This window comes from Mustela nivalis, assembly GCF_964662115.1.
Source record: "Mustela nivalis genome assembly, chromosome: 3".
NCBI classification, from domain to species: domain Eukaryota; kingdom Metazoa; phylum Chordata; class Mammalia; order Carnivora; family Mustelidae; genus Mustela; species Mustela nivalis.
The window spans coordinates 88,289,664-88,309,279 of record NC_139022.1 but is presented as its reverse complement, the minus strand read 5'-3'; the positions used below and the strand labels follow the sequence as shown (position 1 = coordinate 88,309,279).

General features: G+C 33.3%; 1 protein-coding gene across 5 annotated transcripts in view; it reads right to left on the bottom strand.

Moving 5' to 3' along the window:
- Positions 1-19,616, bottom strand: part of ADAMTS6 (ADAM metallopeptidase with thrombospondin type 1 motif 6) — a 307,097-nt gene that overhangs the window by 106,608 nt on the left and 180,873 nt on the right. For all 5 annotated transcript variants that reach the window (XR_014309548.1, XM_082723084.1, XM_082723083.1 and 2 more), the window contains one exon: positions 13,707-13,848. Coding sequence is in view for 4 of the 5 variants with exons in the window: in XM_082723084.1 (XP_082579210.1) it covers positions 13,707-13,848 (142 nt within the window). In the remaining variant the exon portion in view is untranslated. The remainder of the gene's footprint in view (positions 1-13,706; positions 13,849-19,616) is intronic.

Genomic DNA, 19,616 nt, shown 5'->3' with positions numbered 1-19,616 from the left:
TGTGAGGCAGATAGAGCGTCAGTTTCTTATGTGAGCTATTTTCTCCCATCTAAAGAAAGGGTAGACACTCACTTGTTATTTCCATTTAGCTATTTCTTCATACTAGAAATGTCCTTTACCTCATACCCAATATGGTATCTCCTATTCTAACATGGAAAACATCAGGTCACCAGCTTGCCATTTGAACTAAAACACCTCTTCATTTCTGGAATACCCTTTTTGTTCTGATATACACAAGCTTTTTTTGAAATGTAATGAACGCATCCTGTGAAAACCCCTGCATTCTGTAAGACCACTTATGAGGAAAACAGGATTTATTGGAAAAATAATGTTGGAGCAGACCACTGAAAACCTATGTAATTTCACAGCCAGAAAATTTTGCACTGTTAAATCTCTGCATTTGATCCCAGCACCCTAGTCAGTTGAACCCTTTGTAGCCTTAAACCCTGTGACTTCTGATGCTTTCTACTTAGAGATATAGGTCTTTGAGGATATCTGCCTCCAACAGACACCATTTTCATAAAAATTAACAATTAGATTCAAGGTATATATATCTTCTTTATCAGACCATTTTTTAAAAATAGCACAAAGGATGTATAATTATAGATTTTTTTATTTGCCCTCATGATTTTGATAGTTTAAAGCTTTGGGAATGGAGCCATTAAGTGATCTACTACGTTAGTAAAGACCCCTCTTGGACTTGCAGGATTTTTTTCTATGAGACTTTATGTAATACTATAGATTTTCTCTTTGTGAGAAAGCTTATTTAACTTCACATCATTAATACACTAGGAAACAATCATATATGAATAAAATAAGATGTATGCATTATACTGGCATCACTCCACAGTCTGCTAATTTACTCATGTGTCTTTTCATCACAGAAATACATGTTGTAGGGGCGCCTGGGTGGCTCAGTGGGTTAGGCCGCTGCCTTCGGCTCAGGTCATGATCTCGGGGTTCTGGGATCGAGTCCTGCATCGGGCTCTTTGCTCGGCGGGGAGCCTGCTTCCTCCTCTCTCTCTCTCTCTCTGCCTGCCTCTCTGCCTACTTGTGATCTCTCTGTGTCAAATAAATAAATAAAATCTTAAATAAAAAAAAGAAACACATGTTGTAGCTAAATAAATAATATTTAATTAAGTTTTATTCATTTTGTTACTCTGACATTTTCTGTTTTATACCTGGAAGAGTGATTGTATTTACTGTTTGTCATGTTTTTGAAACTGAAACTCTTTTCCTAGACATTAAGAAGCAAGTCATATAAAGGAATAGAAACAAAATATAAATGCCAACTTAGAAGTCAGTTGAATAAATGGGTAAGAGCCAGGGGGAGCAGATTTGAGTTCAATGTATAGAAAAAAGGTCTTCTGAAAAATGATGAAATAAAACTGAATCTCCCATTACTGAAGATACTAAAGCATACACTTCACAGCTTCTGGGCAGCAATGTTGTAGGCAAAGGAAAAAAAAGTAACTAACATGAACACTTTTTAAGGGTATAGTCAATAACCATGTGAGGCATATTCATATTTGTATCTCACTTAATCATCGCTAAAATCTCAGAAAATGTGAGAAACGTTAGGTTCAGAAAGATTTAGCAATTTGCTTCAATCCTAACCAAACCTGGATTAGAATCAGCTCTATTTGATATTAATGCTCCAAATATCTCTACATAACCTAATTACTTTCTTATTTCTCTTAAACATACTACAATTGAATAAAGTCACAAGCCAATAAAAAAATGTTTTCTAATGTAATATAAAAACTTATTCAATGTTCATAATGCTCTTATCCTATACCTATATTTTAAAGGAAGATATCTCCAAATTAAGACTATGATGTATTAATTCATAACATATACACTCATTATACAAGCTTAGACATCAACTTATTATTATTGGAAGTTTTGAATGTAACAATATTTTGTATTTGGATTTTTAAAAGATACCGTCAAATACTCCTCAAAAATACTCCATGGTCTTCCAAGAGACAAGACACTTGAAATATTCCTCCTTATTTAAAATTTTAATATTAACTCCCAGACTTCTAGTCTATCTGATTTTTCAAATGAATGACACTATTTGCAAACATTAACAATAAAAAATAGCAAATATAAGTAACAATAAAAATACATATAAGTGTTGTAGTTTTAAAGTAATTATCTAAAGAAAAACAACATATTCAGAAAACAAGTTTGTAAAAAATTGAACTAGGTCCTTGTTGATCAGAATAGAATAACTGATTATTTCATACTCAAAAAGCTTTTCAAAATAATAAAAGAAATTGGAATTAACTTTCCCAATGTTTTCATAACTATATGTTTTCATAATTATAGTTCTTAAAAGATACTTAAAAATGTGATGAAGAGCCCTTTGATTTCCTTGGGAAAATTAAAATTAGCAGTTTAGACAAGTGGGAAAGAGATATCATAAAATTACCAAAACATTTTATAATTATTTTATCATTAAGGAAGTAAAACAGTATACAAAGAAAAAACAGGTTCTTTAATGCTAGATTTTTTTTAAAAAAATTAACATATAATGTCCTATTCGCTCCAGGGATATAGGTCTGTGAATAATCAGGCTAACACACTTCACAACACTCACCATAGCACGTACCCTCCCCAATGTCCATAAGCCAACCACCCTCTCCCTAAACCATCCCCCTCCCCCGGCAACCCTCAACTAGATGGTTTTTGTTTGTTTAATTTTTTTAAACAAATGTAAGGATCATAGAAGAGATCTACATACACTTTCTGCCCTTGGGAAACTCTAAACCTTATGCCATCTTGGGTCTTTGGCTCTGTATATGAAACATTTTCTTTGTCCTGACTACCCTATCAGTAACATCTTTTAACAGCTGTTTGCAATAAAGGATCCTGACAGCCAAGGGGGAGAACAGAGTCTGAAGGGGTCAGAAAGGAGCATCACTGATTAGAAAGGTTACTTATCATGGTATCACACAAAAGAAAACTGAAAACCAACATATGGTGACCTCGTGGCCTGGCTCCAGGTGTTTAATAGCCATCTGAAGAAAGAGAATAATGTACCCTTATTTCAGCTTTAAACAGGTTAATCCTGTTATATGGGTAATTTAAATACAAGAGATCCTAGAAAGACATATTTTTGTTATATATATATATATATATATATATATATATATATATATATGCATACAAATATATATACATACATACATATGTGTAAAAAAGAACGAATCGAGGAATGCAAGTCAAATAATTATCAATTTGAAGAGGTTAAAAAATGATTAAATGGTTTTGAAAAATACCTCTAAGAAGCAAACCCATAGTAAGAACAGGTGATATTTAAGAATGCAAGTAATTATGGACCTAACATTGGAGGTTGAAATTCAAGAAAAATAAAAACAAATCAACTTCTTGTTGAATATATGCCTAATATGTATAAATGTCTGGACTCCAAAAGAATATTGCTGTGCTAAAATAATTCCATGAATATTATTTCCATATCAAACCACACTGTAGAATATTTACACCACCTTAAAATCTGCAAGGAAAGTGTTTCTACAATCTCCCTCAGTGCAACATTCCAGTATTTAATAACTTGAAATTCTTCCTACTACCTAATCTACAACCTTCCAGCTGTAAAAATTAAGACAACTGTGTTTTTTTATGCTCTTGGTAGGGAAGGAGAACAATTTGTTACCAGCAACCAAACTATAATAAATGTTCCAAAGCTTGAAGACAGTTTTAAGGCCAACATTTAGCCTTCTTTTTTATAGGCTACTCAAACTCTATTTCTTTAAACTTCCCTTATATGTACTTCTAAATATTTCACTATCATTCTTTCCAAGCCCATCCAAGTTATGTGCATCTTTAAAAAAAAAAAAAATTAGGTAGGTAGCCAACAATTCCCCAAAAGGACTAATAAAGTCCTTTTATTAAAAGGATTCTCAAGTAGAAAGCAATAATGACTTGAATCTTAACTAATTGGTGATGATAAAATAATAAACAAAAGGGAGTAAGTGTGAAAACATTAAAAACTTGATTCTGAGAGACAGAATATGTCAGGCTTTATTAAGCATTCTCCAGAAGGAGGATACCCTGATTAGACAACTCAACTATCTTATCTTCAGCTGATTACTCTGTCTACAAATAGCTATACTCCAGGCAGATATAGCATGATGGTATTCTTATTAGAGTTAACATGTTAATAAAAATAATTTATACCATCCTATATCTTAACTTTATGCTTACCAAACAACCTTTTGATAACAAATTGGCCTACTGGGTAGATTTCCTTAGGTGAGAAAATGTGCACATTTCAGTAGAGTTGACTGAATATCAACCATATTTGGTTACTATAAATTAATAAATTCAGTTTTATATATAAACCTATATATTCATTGTGATCTTCCATTTCTAATATTAGATACTAAAAATCTGTCATTGCATAGTGTGGAAAAATATGGCATACTAACCACTTATAGATTATTCTCTTATTAATCCATAATTGATGATCTGTAAGTAAAATATAGTGTGACACAAATACATTTCCCCTGGAAAGATTCAAAATTAATGAAAAGGCTTAAAATTCCCATGTCACATTTTCTCTTTGTATGTTTTGTTTCCACCATAATACCCCTGATTCTGCAAGCTTTATGTCAAAATTATGGAATTTATATACATAAACACTTTCATTCATTTCATCTCAGAGTTATGGTGCAGTACCTTCCAGCATGAAAAGAGTAAACTTACATTTACAAAGAAAAGAAAGGGCATTGCGACGAGGGCAATGTGAATCAACTGTGGCAGGGCTGCTTTAGTACTCTGTGTAGAATGTGTTTGGAGGGGAAGAGAAAAGGAGAGGGACAAGGACATAGACCACTTTGTATTAAGTCTTCAATTTTCCCATATGGTTTCCCAGGACTACAGAATTGTGTTGGTTTCCTAAGACATAATATGTCATAGAAATTCCGTGATTTTCTGCACACCATTATCGTTCTTGGTCTCATTCATTAAAACACCTTGAATACTTACCCATTGCCTTTAAGATAAAAACCTAGAATTCTTAACACAGCCTATTAAGTGTACACAGATTTGGCCCTTAACCTCTTTTCTGTCTCATTTATATGGTAATTGCTTTGAGAGCTACAGCAACACTAGCCTTCTGTCAACTCTTTAAATACACAAAAATGCCACAAAGGTCTTCTCCCCACTATCTCTTCACCATATAATTCTTCTCACTCATTTATTCAACAAATATTTTTTGCTCCTACTGTAAGGCAAGCATCATGTCACTCACTATATAAACAGCCATGAACAAGGCAAGTGGGATTCCTACTCTCACAGAACTTATGTTCTACTATAATTATCAGTTCATTCTTCCAAGAAATATTCATTGAGCACCTATCATGAGCAGGCTCTGTTCTATGTGTTATGGAAAGAACAGGGAATGAAATAGGCAAAATCTCTGCGCCAAGGAAAGAATCTATTCTAGTGGGAAAAGCAGGCAAAACCAAGATGAATTAGCAAAATATGTAGATGTTTAAAAGTAATAAATGTTCAGGAGAAAAATAAAAGTAGGAAAATGACAGGGAGTCATTTTGCATAGACGTGTGTATGTGTGCACATGGAATTTTAGATAAAATTGTTAGGGAAAGCCTTACCTAGAGGATCACATTTAAGTAATTAATGAGTAATCAAATAAGCAGAAAGATTATGGCTTGAAATGACTGCTCTGAAGGAAATAAAAGCATAATGTGAAAGAGAAAAATGGGGAGAAGTCTTTGTCTATAGATTGACCAGAGAGAGGCCTGTCTGAAAATGCATTTGAGCTGGGACTGAGATGCCTAAATTATAAACATTACTGCTATTTCTGCTTCTGTACCTTCGCTTGCTAACCCATGAGGAGATGGAAAAATACCAACAGACTTTCTATAGGCACTCTGTAACCAAACAACCCCTGCCCAGAACTGAACCTGGCAGAGTGGCTGCTCCCGGACCCCCACCCGGCTCTGGGCCGATAGGTAACAGTCATCTGGAGCCAGAGAAACCCCCACCCAGAATTGGACATGACAAAATGACTGCTCCCGGACCCTCCCCCCCCATGGGTGCAAGAGATAATAACCATCTGGCACCCCGCAGCTTGACAGGGAGACCCCGGCCAATCCTGAGGTGACACATACCCTAGTGGTGCCAACCAAGCAGTTTGAAGAATGACAGCCCTTTGACCTAACCAATAATCTGTTCCCAGCCTTTTCCCGCTCTGTAGCACGCCGGTCATATTATAGAGTTCCTTCTTGATTTTCCCGTGGTATGTGGCGATTTGTTACAAGATACTATGATGTATGCTAAGTCCCTGCCTCCCCAAAAAATAGTGTATAAAAAGTGTTGTGATCCTAAGCTCAGGACCTCTTAGCGTCACCAGCAACGAGTATGCGGAGGTCTGGGTTCCAACTCGTAATAAACGACCCTTGCTGTTTGGCTTTGACTCTGGACTCTGGTGGTCGTCTTTGGGGGGGTCTTGGAATTTGGGCATAACAGGACTGAAGGATGTGAATGTGTCAAAATGTGGCCCTTGGATTACCTTCATATGCTCCTCAATTACAGATGACTTAGATTCCCCTACAGCACTACCAGTATATCAACTATAGAGGAATGGTATGATGGATGACATAGATATTCATGGAAGGAAGGGAAAAGTTACTGAATGTCAGGTGCCAGGTAATGCCTATCATATCTTTTGCCATCTGAAGTTTATAAGAAGAAGTTGTCTCTTTTTCACCTGAAATAGTGTCTGAGTAAAATCTATCAATCAATTCGAGGTTATAGGTAATAGTTAATAGTGAGCAGAATTTCACATAGTGAAACCATGTATTAGATCATGTGTTTCCAGCTGGGATTCAAAATACATGACCCATTGATAAAACATTGCTCAGTTCTACATTAAAGTAAGTAATAACAATGTAGAACGCGCTATTATGTATTTATGTGCTAATTTGTAAGTCTATCTGAACAGTGACAAACTTCATGGATAATAAAAATTTCCCATAAATTAAACAAAGCTATGGTATCTATTAATTTTTCTTATATTATCCTGGGCCTTAAATATACCTTTTCATGAGCAATCACCTCTTTCTCTCTCTCTCAAACCATTTTATTAAGGTATAATTGACACACAAAAAGCTCTACACAATTAATGCACACAGCTTCATGAATTTGGAGATAAGTATACATCCATGAAATCGTCACCATACTATGCCCTAAACATATCTATACCTCCATAAGCTTCCTCTCATTCTCTGAATTATTAGTGTGTGTGTGTGTGTGTATGTGTGTGTGTGATAAGAACACTTAACACAAGTTTTATCCTCTTTGCAAATGTTTAAATACACAATTGAGTATTGTTTACTATAGGTACTATGCTGTAGAGAAGATATCTAGGACTTACTCATCTTAGGTAAGTGAACTTTGTATCCTTCAACAAGTACCTCCTCATTTTCAATCCCCCCCCCCTCAGGTTTTCCCATTTTACTCTCTGCTTCTATGAGTTTGACTATTTCAGATTCTGCATGTAAATGGTATCTTGTAGTATTTGTACTTCCTTGTTTCTGTACTTTCCTTATTTCACTTAGCAGTTTCTTTCATGTTGTCACAAATGTCAGAATCTCCATCTCTGTAGGCCTGGATAATATGCCATTTTAAGTTCTTACATTTTCTTTATCCATTTATTTGTCAATGGACATTTAGCTTGCTTCCATGTCTGAGCTATTGTGAATATTGGAATGCATTTGAGCGTATACATATCTCTTTGAGATGCTGATCCCATATCTTAGCTCCTATGAATATATATCTTCAAGATGTTGATTTTAATAATAATGGGTATACACCCAGAAGTGAGTCTACTGGATAATATGGTATTTCTTTCTATCTATCTATCTATCTATCTATCTATCTATCTATTTATATTTTTGGAAATATTTGATTAATTGAGAGAGAGATCAGGAGCAAAGGTGCAGAAGGAAAGGGAGAAGCAGTTTCCACTGAGCCTGAAGCCCGATTCAGGACTCCATCCCTGGGTCCCAGATCATGACCTGAGCCAAAAGCAGCTGCTTAATGAACCGAGCCACCCAGGCACCCCTCTTTTTTTTTTTATTTTTTTATTTTTTGATAAATCTCTATACTGTTTTCCATAATGGCTGCACCACTTTACATTTCTACCATCAGTGCACAAATATTCCCTTTCCTCCACATTCTTGTCAACGTTTGTTTTCTTTTGTATTTGCTTTTATTTATTTATATTGTAATCATCCTAAGAGGTGTGAGGTAATAGCTCATCATGGTTACAATATGCATTATCCTGATGATTGGTGATGTTGAGCAACTTGTAACATTCCTATTGGCCATTTATATGTCTTCTTTTAAGAAATGTCTAAACAGTTCTTTGCCCATTTATTTTTTAATCAGGTTATTGAGTGTTTTGTTTGTTTTTGTGTTTTTTTTTTGTGGGTGTTTTTGTTTTTTGTTTATTTTGCTATTAAGTTGTACGAGTTCCCTATATATTTTGGACATAAATCCTCTATCAGATACAATTTTGCAACTATTTTCTTCCCTTCCATAAGTTGCCTTTTCATTTGTTGACTGTCTCCTTTTTTTTTTCCCAGGAGCTTTATAGTTTGGGGTCTTATATTTAAATCTTTAATCCATTTTCAGTTAATTTTTGTGTATGGCATAAGGATCTAGCTTCATTTTTCTGCCTGTGGCTATCCAATTTTCCAATACTATTTATTGAAGCGACTATCCTTTCCCCTATTATGTATTGTTGGCACCCTGGGCCAAGATCCATTGAATGTATATGCATGGCTTTATTTCTAGTCCCTCTTCCATTCCATTGGTCTCTATGTTTGTTTTTATGCCAGTACCATACTATTTTGATTACTGCAGATATGTAATTAGCTTTTGAAATCAGGAAGTATGATGCTACCAGCTTTGGTCTTCTTGCTCAAAATTACTTTGGCTATTCAAAGTGTTTAATGGTTCCATGTGAATTTTAGGATTTTTTTTTCCTTCCCTTTCTGTTAAAAAGTGTCATGGTAGCAATCACCATTTATCAGTAAATTATGTAGTGGTATTACTGACCTACAGTGAAACATTAAGTATATACGAAAACAATGTTTAGGATATGATTCATAGCAATAGGATAAAGAAATATAGAGTTATGTTTGGGACTGAGTCTTGATTTAATCTGTCCTTTTTAGAGAGCAGGCAAAAGATCACCCACATCCCCTACAATACATAGGCTCATTAGTGAGTTCTTTCCTAAGTTTAAACTTACTATTATTTCTGTAAAATGTTTTTGTTAATCTACTTTTAATAATTCTTTTCTCCTAAAGAAAGAGGAGATAAATGGAAATGGAATAGGAGTGAGACAACAGATTCTACAGAACTTTATAGGGAGAAATTTTTCTCTAAATAGGCCCCCCAATTTTTTTTTGGAAATACTTAATACTGTTTTATTTGTAATGCAGTTTCATCCAGAACACATCAAAGGCACCCTTAGAACTTGATGATACAGCTAGCAGATTTTTTAGAGGATCTAGTAGGATTTTGTTTTATATGCTGTTCTTCCGTATTTGTACTTGCCTTGAAGAGGTCCTAACTATTTACATAGGGTAAAAAGATATAAAACTCAAATCCAACTCTGAGGGTCTCATACACTTGAGAATTTAAAACCCTGAGAATAAGTTTAGGGAAACTCTCTAGATTCCTCTCTTCCAAAATAGACTGGGATAGACAGATAGGTTTTTGTTTTGTTTTGTTTTAAAAAGATATTTAGAAATAGACATCATTTGGTGAACACTGATAAAAAGTATCTCCTGAAACAAAATATATGTTTATTTTATTAAGTATTTAACACATCTAATACAAAATGGAAGTAAATTAAACCTTCTTAAATTTTCATTTTTACCTTGGGGTAGGTAAATCACATTCTGTATTTTAGTTTCATCTATAAAATATTAATAGGTAATTATAATTTTTATCAAAGTAGTCTGAAGTATCTCAGAAAAAGGCACTATATAAATACTACAAACCATACACATCATTTATAAATTACTGTATTATACAACTATATTATTCTGTATACTGTTTTGTTCTTTGTATTTATAATCATTATCAACTTCTCACTACTTCTATTGGAATTTAAGAATACCTAGAAAACATAAGTAGATGATATACAAGGATAATTGTAGAAAATGCTTCTTGAAGTTGAATAAAAAATAAAAATTTTCACATAAATTCCCTAATATAACTGGGGAATAAACCTACTCAGAAAGAATTCCAGCAAGATTTTCTTATAACTGCAGATTTAATCATTGGAAACCCCATCAATGACCACATGATAACCAAAGTGGAAGAGATGGAAAACTGATCACTGCTTCAGTAATGTGTCATCTTGTAGTTGTTTAAAATCTTCCTTGGTATCACTAGAGAAGTGCTAGTTGATAGAGGGATCACTTTCTGATGCTCCAACACAGAATATCCTCTCAGTAAAAGGCTATTGTGCTCTTCTCAGCCTCCAGTGCTTATGTTTAGTGTTGATCTCAGGATGCTACACTTTGACAGCTACCTCTCACAGGACTTATTTGTTTTCCCTTCAGCTGCTATCTCGAGTATAACCTATTTACCTCACCAGACTCCTACTTTCAAAGCCACTACTGTTTTCTAAAGTAGTATTTAGAATCACTTAAAACCTTAGCAATTCACCAGATAAAACATGATGTGTCCTTGCATGCTATCAATTGTGTAAACCCGATTTTTCAGGTACAAGCTTAAGAGGTGAGAGTGACTCTAAAGAATCTATTATGGAGGAAAAAAAAAGAGAGAGAGAGAATCTGTTTTGACTCAAGAAACTTTTTTTTTTTTTTTTAAGATTTTATTTATTTATTTGACACAGAGAGAGAGATCACAAGTTGGCAGGAAGGAGGGGGGAGCAGGCTCCCTGCTGAGCAGAGAGTCCAATGCAGGGTTCGATCCCAGGACCCTGAGATCATGACCTAAGCCAAAGGCAGAGGCTTAACCCACTGAGCACCCAGGTGCCACAAGAAACTCTGATAGTAATGTATAGCACTTTATTAAAAGGTAGCATATGCTTTTTCATATAGTACATGAATCTACGAAAACCATTTTGCTGCAAATCAAAGTGAAAAGATTAATGATAAAAATATGTGAAATTGTATAGGATTATAAGATACTAATGTCTTTCCTCAAGTTTTCCAAATTTATTTTTATATCCATTATAAAAGCTTTAATAAACATAGCACATAAAGAAACAGAATCTAAATGACAGATGTAAGAGGGCATCTGGGTGCCTCAATCAGTTAAATATCTGACTTTAGCTCAGGTCATGATTCCAGGGTCCTGGGATTGAGCCCCTGGCATCAGGCTCTCCCACTCCCCCTGTTTGTGTTCCCTCTCTAACTGTGCCTTTCTCTGTCAAATAAATAAATAAAATCTTTAAAAATAAATAAATAAAAATTAAAAAGCTAAATACACAATTTTGCAATTACTATTTATCTTACTTCACTTCAGATCAACTAGTCTGAAATCAATGAGATACACAGGTAGAGAGATAGGATAATCAGGTGAAAATGTTTATTAATTATTGAAGAAAGAAAAGATACACCCTAAGATCTTATAAAACTCATAATATAAATTATCTAATATGAAAATATATAGATGCAGTTAAAACTCAATTTCCAATAAAGAAACTAAAATATAGATTAACTTTCACTTCCTAATAAAGAAATGAGATCATAGACAAGAATAATTGGAAATCTATAACCACATTTGATCTTGAATTTCAATCTACTAAGCTACTAGTATATAAAAAGACCATGATTGAAATTTGACCAACATTTTCTGTAGGAAAAAGCAACCCAAGAAAAAAGAAACCAAAATCATACAGAAATAATAACAGCAGACTCTGTACAAAGGGACCAGAAAGACCAAAGTTTTATTCAAGGCTTTAGATATTTAGATTGTTGCACACGATCTTTAAATTTGTTGCACAAAATGTGCTGCCAAAGCCTACCATGAATAATAATATGTTTGTCACCCAAGAAATACTTAAAAAAAAAAAAAAAACTTTATTTATTTATTTAACAGAGAGAGGGAGATCACAAGTAGGCAGAGAGGTAGGCAGAGAGAGAGGAAGGGAAGCAGGCCCCCCGCTGAGCAGAAAGCCCAGTGTGGGGCTCCATCCCAGGACCCTGAGGTCATGACCTGAGCTGAACACAAAGGCTTAACCCACTGAGCCACTCAGGAGCCACCACCCAAGGGATACTTTAAAAAATCATTTCTAGGGCATCTGGGTGGCTCAGTGGGTTAAAGCCTCTGCCTTTGGCTCAGGTCATGATCCCAGGGTCCTGGGATCGAGCCCCTAATCGGGCTCTGCTCAGCAGAGAGCCTGCTTCCTCCTCTCTCTCTGTCTGCCTCTCTGCCTACTTGGGATCTCTCTGTCAAGTAAATAAATAAAATCTTAAAAAAAATCATTTTCCTTTGTACTGTATCCAAGACGAATAAATGATACTGTACAATGTATGTTGTTTAGTATTATCTACCTTAAGATTGAATTCCATTTTTTATTATTTTTAAATAGGGATTTTATTTTTTAAAAGATTTGTTTTATTTTTAGTTATTTATTTATTTGTCAGATAGCACAAGCAGACAGAGTGGCAGGCAGAGGCAGAGAGAGAAGCAGACTCCCCGCTGAGCAAGGAGCCCAAAGTGGGACTCCATCTCAGGACCCAGGGATCATGACCTGAGTCAAAGGCAGTGGCCCAACCAACTGAGCCACTCAAGTGTCCCTTAAACAGGGATTTTAAACATTATTTACATAAAAACAGAAATCAAACTTTAAATTTTTGATTTAAACCTGAATTTTTCTTACAGCTTGTCATTTAAAAATCCTATTTTCATTCAGCATGTTTATACTGTGTACCTATTATGAACATATCTCTATACTAAACACTGACATCTTTTTCAATAAAACTTTTAATTATTTATATACATAATATTATTTATTTGATTTTAATTTATACCTTCTAGTACTGAGTCATTTCAAGTTGTTTCATTCACTGTCTACTTTTTTAGGCAGACACAAAGAGTCAGTTATGAAACCTACCTTTATTTTCCACAGTAATTTTCCTTGTTTTTCTATTTGGGTTAATGTCATCTTGTCCCCACTCAGTTGTTGTGTTAGAATGTGGGCAGTGAATGAAGCAACTTGAAATGAGTCAGTACTAAAAAGTATAAATTAAAATAAAGGCTCCTAGCCAATGTGAAAATTCCCTTAAACCCAACCAATATTAGAGAACCAGAAAAGGCTGAGAAGGGGTAGTTTTCAAAACCATAACATTTCAAAAGACAAACTAAAGTTGGCATCGTAAACTCAGAACTTAAAAAAGAAATAATTTAGAAATTATTAAAATTCTACTTATATCTCTCAACAAGACATTTGAAACTTGTTTCAGATTACTCAAATATTTAGAAATAGATATTAGAAAATTGGTATCAGAAAAAAAAAAAAAGCAGTGTGCCAAAGGCCATATTTAAATTAATGATGTTATCTGATGTAAATTACACTCAATAAAAATCTAACTTAATATTTGTGTCATGAAAGAACACATATAAATGACTAAGCTTATATAAGAATTAAGATTTCTTACCCCATATTTACATTGGCGGGATGTTGCTCCATATTGGAAACGGCATTGCTCATCAGCATCATACACCTGACCTGGGGCCACAGCTGGATAAAGAAAGTCACGCTTGGGAGGCTCATTATCAAGGCAAGTACCACGGCCTGAACTGTTCAACATAAAGGACCAAAGGAAATTAGGTACACTATGGACTATTTCCATCACAATTTATGAAACCATGCGTTAAACTCTTTGTTTTAATAAGTTGATGCATGAAAAGCAATACATTCTACCAACAAATAGTCATATAGCAAAACAGAATAATTTTACTGAAATGTGAGTAAGAGCTCCAGTTGTTTTTTCCAGCACCAAGACTCAATAAAAGGATCTCAGACAACAATCTGAAACTGTCATGTTGGCCTTAAAACGCTGATTTAAACTAATTTCTGAAGGAATCAAAATGGAATTTCATATTATTCTAAGCTTCTTGTTTGTTTTCCATGAAAATATAACCACATCTGGTAGTAGAATTAAAAACATAAAATGTGGAAAATTAAAAAAAAACCAAACAACCACCACTATGGTTGTAATTCTTTAAAGACCTAATCTATATACTCCTCTAACTTGGGCAGAACAATAGATGCTGTAATAAGACATGTCCAAAGGTTCTTGAAATATTTCAATAATAAATGGGCAGAATGACAGATGAGACCAAGATCCAAAGTTCTCTCAAGTAAATTAGAAGTGTTTAGTCTCTCAAAAATTTCATATTTCATCTAGGGTCATCAGAGTTGGAAAAGAGAATGTTCTCCTCTCTGCAATTTCTGCTTTTCAAAGTATGCTTGCACTCAAACATAATATTTTAATTCAGTGGAACAAATAACATAAAGATCGCCAAAAGCCAGACAGAATACCTTAGTTTAAAGAGCTTTATACTTTGCTAAATATAATTGTTCACTTTTTTAGTCAGTGTGCACAAAATAGGACAGATGCTTTTTTACTTTCATTTCACATGTGAGTAACTTAGAATTTTTAAAGAATTCCTATGCCAACATTTAAAAATTTTTTCCAACATTCCTGTCAATTGTGCCAGCACTTGTGTTTTTTTTTCCCAAATCTTTTCCATCCACTTTGCCAAAGGAAAATAATTTCACAAGTAGAAGTTCCTCAACTATTACTTAGGACAGTACAAATTTTCATTTATAGATAAGTAAGAAAGAGCCATGCATAATAATGAGTTTCATATTCACTTACTATTTTGTCATATTTCTTAAAATGTAAAAGTTAATTTGCTATATAAAAATGTGTATTTGCACAGCAGCAAATTAATACATTTTAAAAATTGAACCATACTACTCATGAAGTGATAGATTCAAAAACTCACAGCACAGAACACTGTCCTCTCTATACCCTTTCTTTTCCTTTACGCCCCTCTTGGATGGTTTTTCATCAATAAAAATATTTAGATGGAATAATAAATATGATACTAATATAGATGCATTTATTATTGGCTATTATAATCAATTCACTTGTTACTGTTCAAAGTATTTAACAGAAAACACCTTTTTTCACGCAGCTATCCAGTTTTCATGACTGAATGCTTTTTACTTCCTATTTATTTTACTTTTAGAAATTGACATGCACCTCAGTAAGAGAAAGTCTTTCCAGATGAATTTTAAAATAGCAAGCTCTTTTTATTTTATTATGTAAAGTATCTTTAATCTACATAGATATGCAAACTTTGGGCAAACGCAATTCTACCAGTAAATTCAAAATTTTATATTAAGATTAATGATAAAGAGGCCAAATATGAAAAGTATACTGAAAGAAGACAGACTATTTTGATAAAATGTAATATTCATGAAATAAACCAATTTAGCAGTTTAATCTCATAATTTTCTTCTATTATATGAGTTTTATCTCCATCTACAACAAAATTACAAAACTCTTTAGGAAGGACTGAAATAATTTTTTAAAAATGTGTTAAGTACTACTATCAATAAAAGTGAAAAATTTAAGTACAGAAGTATTTAAGTACAGGGTCTCATAGGCAGAAATGTTTGCCAATAACATAACAAAGCAAGTATATGATATATTCACCTAAATTGCATTAGCTTAAAAATCTACTAAAAATTATTATACATAATTACTTGTAGATATAGAATATTAAACTAAAACTTATAGGAAGAACCATATGGATCCCCCCCCAAAGAGTTTAAGAATAGCTACTCTGGGAAAAAATCATTTTCTGATAGCATACTGAAATTTGGCTTAATCCAGAAGGAAGAAAGAATAATTACTTCATCTAAAGTTCTTGTTCCCAGATATTAATGATGTTCTAATCATGGTTCATGTTCTGTAAAAAGCACCAAATCTGACAACCATTGGAAGGGCCTCCAGACAATAAAGAAGGCATGCACTGTGGTAGACAAAGTCTTCTGATAAAGTTTATTCCAAAAGTGGACTTTCTTTCAGTTTTTTTTTAAGTATTTATAGCTTTGTATTAATATGATCTAAGTAAATATCTAGACAAACTTTATTCTTCTTTTCTGTATATTTTTGCAGAATTAAACACTGTATGAAATAAAAAAGCATAGATCTTTATTAAGATGAATGCATATTTAGGAATATGACATCAACAAAGGCTTTTTGAAATGGGTTTGGCTATAGTATTGTGCAAACCACTAATTCTTGCATGTCAAATGTTTTACCGATTATCGGCTCTGGGAAAACAATGGCAGGGATATCTCCAAGATTGATTTAAATTGTTCCTACATTTCGGGTAGAAATATATATTTCTTCTACTAACCATATATATATTTCTTCTACTAACCATATTGGATATATATAGTAAAACCTGGATTAAACTATTTGGGAGTGGGGGAGTTTTCATATTTTAATTAACTGGAGGTTAAATGACAAAATTATTTTTTGCATAATATTATTAAAATTTGCTGCTTTCCTGATCCTTTCAAGTAAATTAAATATCTAGATCACAATTATTTTAATTAACTCTTAGAAAATAATAATTCTGGATATTTCTATGCCTTCGAGTCATCAACCGCCATTATGAAATACCACAGATATAAGTATAGAAGGTAGAGGACACAGATATGAGAGATGCATATTTAACCCTAGAAGTGGTTTTTTTTTTCTGTCCTCTTAGAAAATTCCCAAAAGCTCAACCCTAATCACACCCTTCACTCTTTCCAGAAGTAACTAATATTCTGACTTTAAATATAATTATTTCCATGCTTTTTTTTTTAGTAATTATTCATCTTTCAATTATTAATCTGCTTATTTTTGGAAAAAAGAGTCATAGTGTAGGTTTTCTTTTGTGACTATATTCTTTGGTTTAATATTATGAATGTGAGAAACATCCATGTTGATATACATAGCTGTAGCCTGTTCATTAATATTGTTCTTTAATATTCCATTTAAGAGTATGGCACATTTATTTATCCATTCTTCTATTAACAAATACTTGTATTATTCCTAATTTCTAAAAATTGCAAAGTATGCTAATATGAACATTTTTGTACAGGTCTTCTGGTACAAAATGTTTTTTCCTATCTCAACAATACTAGATGAGTTATTTTCTTATATTTTGTAATTGCATCTATTTAATAAAATGGAGATATGAGTAATTGTTATTAAATCTAGGGTTCTAGCTAATTACGATAACCATAAAATTCTTATGATGCTAAATCTAGTGTTATTTATGCTATTCTTTTCAAAATAATAATAGTAGTGGTGTTATATGTAAAATTTCTTGAATTTTCTCATCAAATGTCACTTTTAAGCATAGATGATCTGTGCTTTGGTCATATGTAAATTTTTCCACTCAGAAAATGGAAACCTAACTCGTTAATAAATTAAATGAAGAGCACTGTTAGTTTCCATCTATGAGATATTATTATAAGTTACTGTTATTAAGCAGCAATATACTTGGCCCGAGAAAACCATATACATAAAAAGTAGAACTCTACTTCCCTAGCAGCATACATTTCACTACTAAAAGCCCAATATTTATTAATACCTACAGCAATAAAGATGATAATAGAGTCTACATTTGTTTATGCATCCAAGACAAGACAGAAAAAATGTGTATTAGCTTGAGAACATGTTTTTTTCCTAGACTGAAATTCTTTGTAAATCAAAGTATATTTACATTTCCAGAAATCTTTGTAGCATGATAGCAAAATCATATTTCATGTATTCTACCTCTAATTTCAAGTATTCTACCTCTAATTCTACCTCTAATCTACCTTATTTACATACTTTGAAAAAAAGCCTTGAAATGGGATCATAAGCCAGAGTTGAATCTTCAGCTAAAATGTACAGATCCCTATGTAAAATATGCATCCTTGGCTTTGTTTCCAGGACATATGAGCACATTCTCCTAATTGCAATTTTAGATTTATATTTTACTTAAACAATTACACTATAAAGTATAGACCTTCAACCTGCAACACAGTAGGTCAATCTAAAAAATAAATTTTTCTATATAACCCTATATCTACCTTAAAAGTCTTTTAACAACAACAAAAATTTAACATTTAATGCCGTCTCCTATTTTTTACCACAAAATTGTGCTCATATACCTAAATTAAACAAAAATTAGACTGTATTATCTATGGCAAATCTTACGTACTATGTTATTGTAAACTGCTTTATCAGTCTTCACAAAACAAACAATAACTACCCTCTAAAATGAGTAACTAAGTCAGATCTTTCTCTCTTGCCCTCTGTATGCCTGGGATGCTTGAACAGAACTGAATTTGAGGCTTCCAACAAACACTGTACCGCTAATGATTTCCTTGGTTATGCCCCTCTTCTCCATATGTAGCTATGACTTATCGAAGAATTTTATGGGTTAGGGTGAAGTCCCCAAAACATGCCTGATAAATGGAAGGAGGAGAAACTGGTTCTGCTGTTTCTTAGACTCCCTATAAAAAGAGGGTCCCATCTATGAAATTGATTTCCATTTCAAGATTATTGATACTGACCTTCAAAGGTAATTGCTATAGAGGAAATGTGAGTGTCTTAGTCATCCTGTTCATCTTATATCACTTTCCTTGTAGCTCTTCCTTTCTAGTTCACCTTCTACCATAATACTGCCTTTCTTTTATTCAGTTTCCATCCTTTCTGTGAAAATGGCTAGTCTGTATTTAATTTGGAGCTGTAGGAAATTTTGCTATGGATCTCTGACAGTTCAAACAATTTAACAGACTTTAATTTAAATAGAGCAAGAGTTGATTCACAGAGGCTCTGGAATTTTTGAAAACTATATGAAATTACTCTGTACTACCACTAAGTGGTGGAAAATGTATGAAAAACTGGGCTAAACTACTTCTGGCTGCCTTCCACTGCCTGGTAAATTAGCCCATAGTCATCAATGAGTGTGAGCCATAATACCAGGTTCATCTTTCTCTATTTTCTAAATAAATAAGTAAATAAGTCCCGCAGGCAGATAGGAAGGACACTACCTGCAAAGCCGTCGTCGAAAACATCAGAAGCTGGCATAACACGTCCATTTTAACGGAAATGGGTTCTTTATTATTTAATCAGGACGGCTTCTGGGCGATTCATGAACCACTTATTGAATCACCGAGTTTAAGAAATCTGAAAAAAAATATTGGGAGTTGGTAAACACCATCTCCTGATTGATCAATAGCACCTAGTGTTTCAGAAAGACACAAGAGACTTTATTCTATTGGCATTTAAAGGCCATGGAATTGTTTTCAGTTGAACGTAATGAATAGTGAATCTCTATAAATCATATAAAGCTCATTGTTAGAATCTACCATCATCTTGAGCCTTTACAGTAACTTAGTAAAGAAAGGTATGCATTTTGTTGGCTGGGCTGCAGTTCCTAAACAATTCATCTTTCAAGATTTCTTTTTCTTGAGAAGAGAAACTAAAATAAAATGTTAT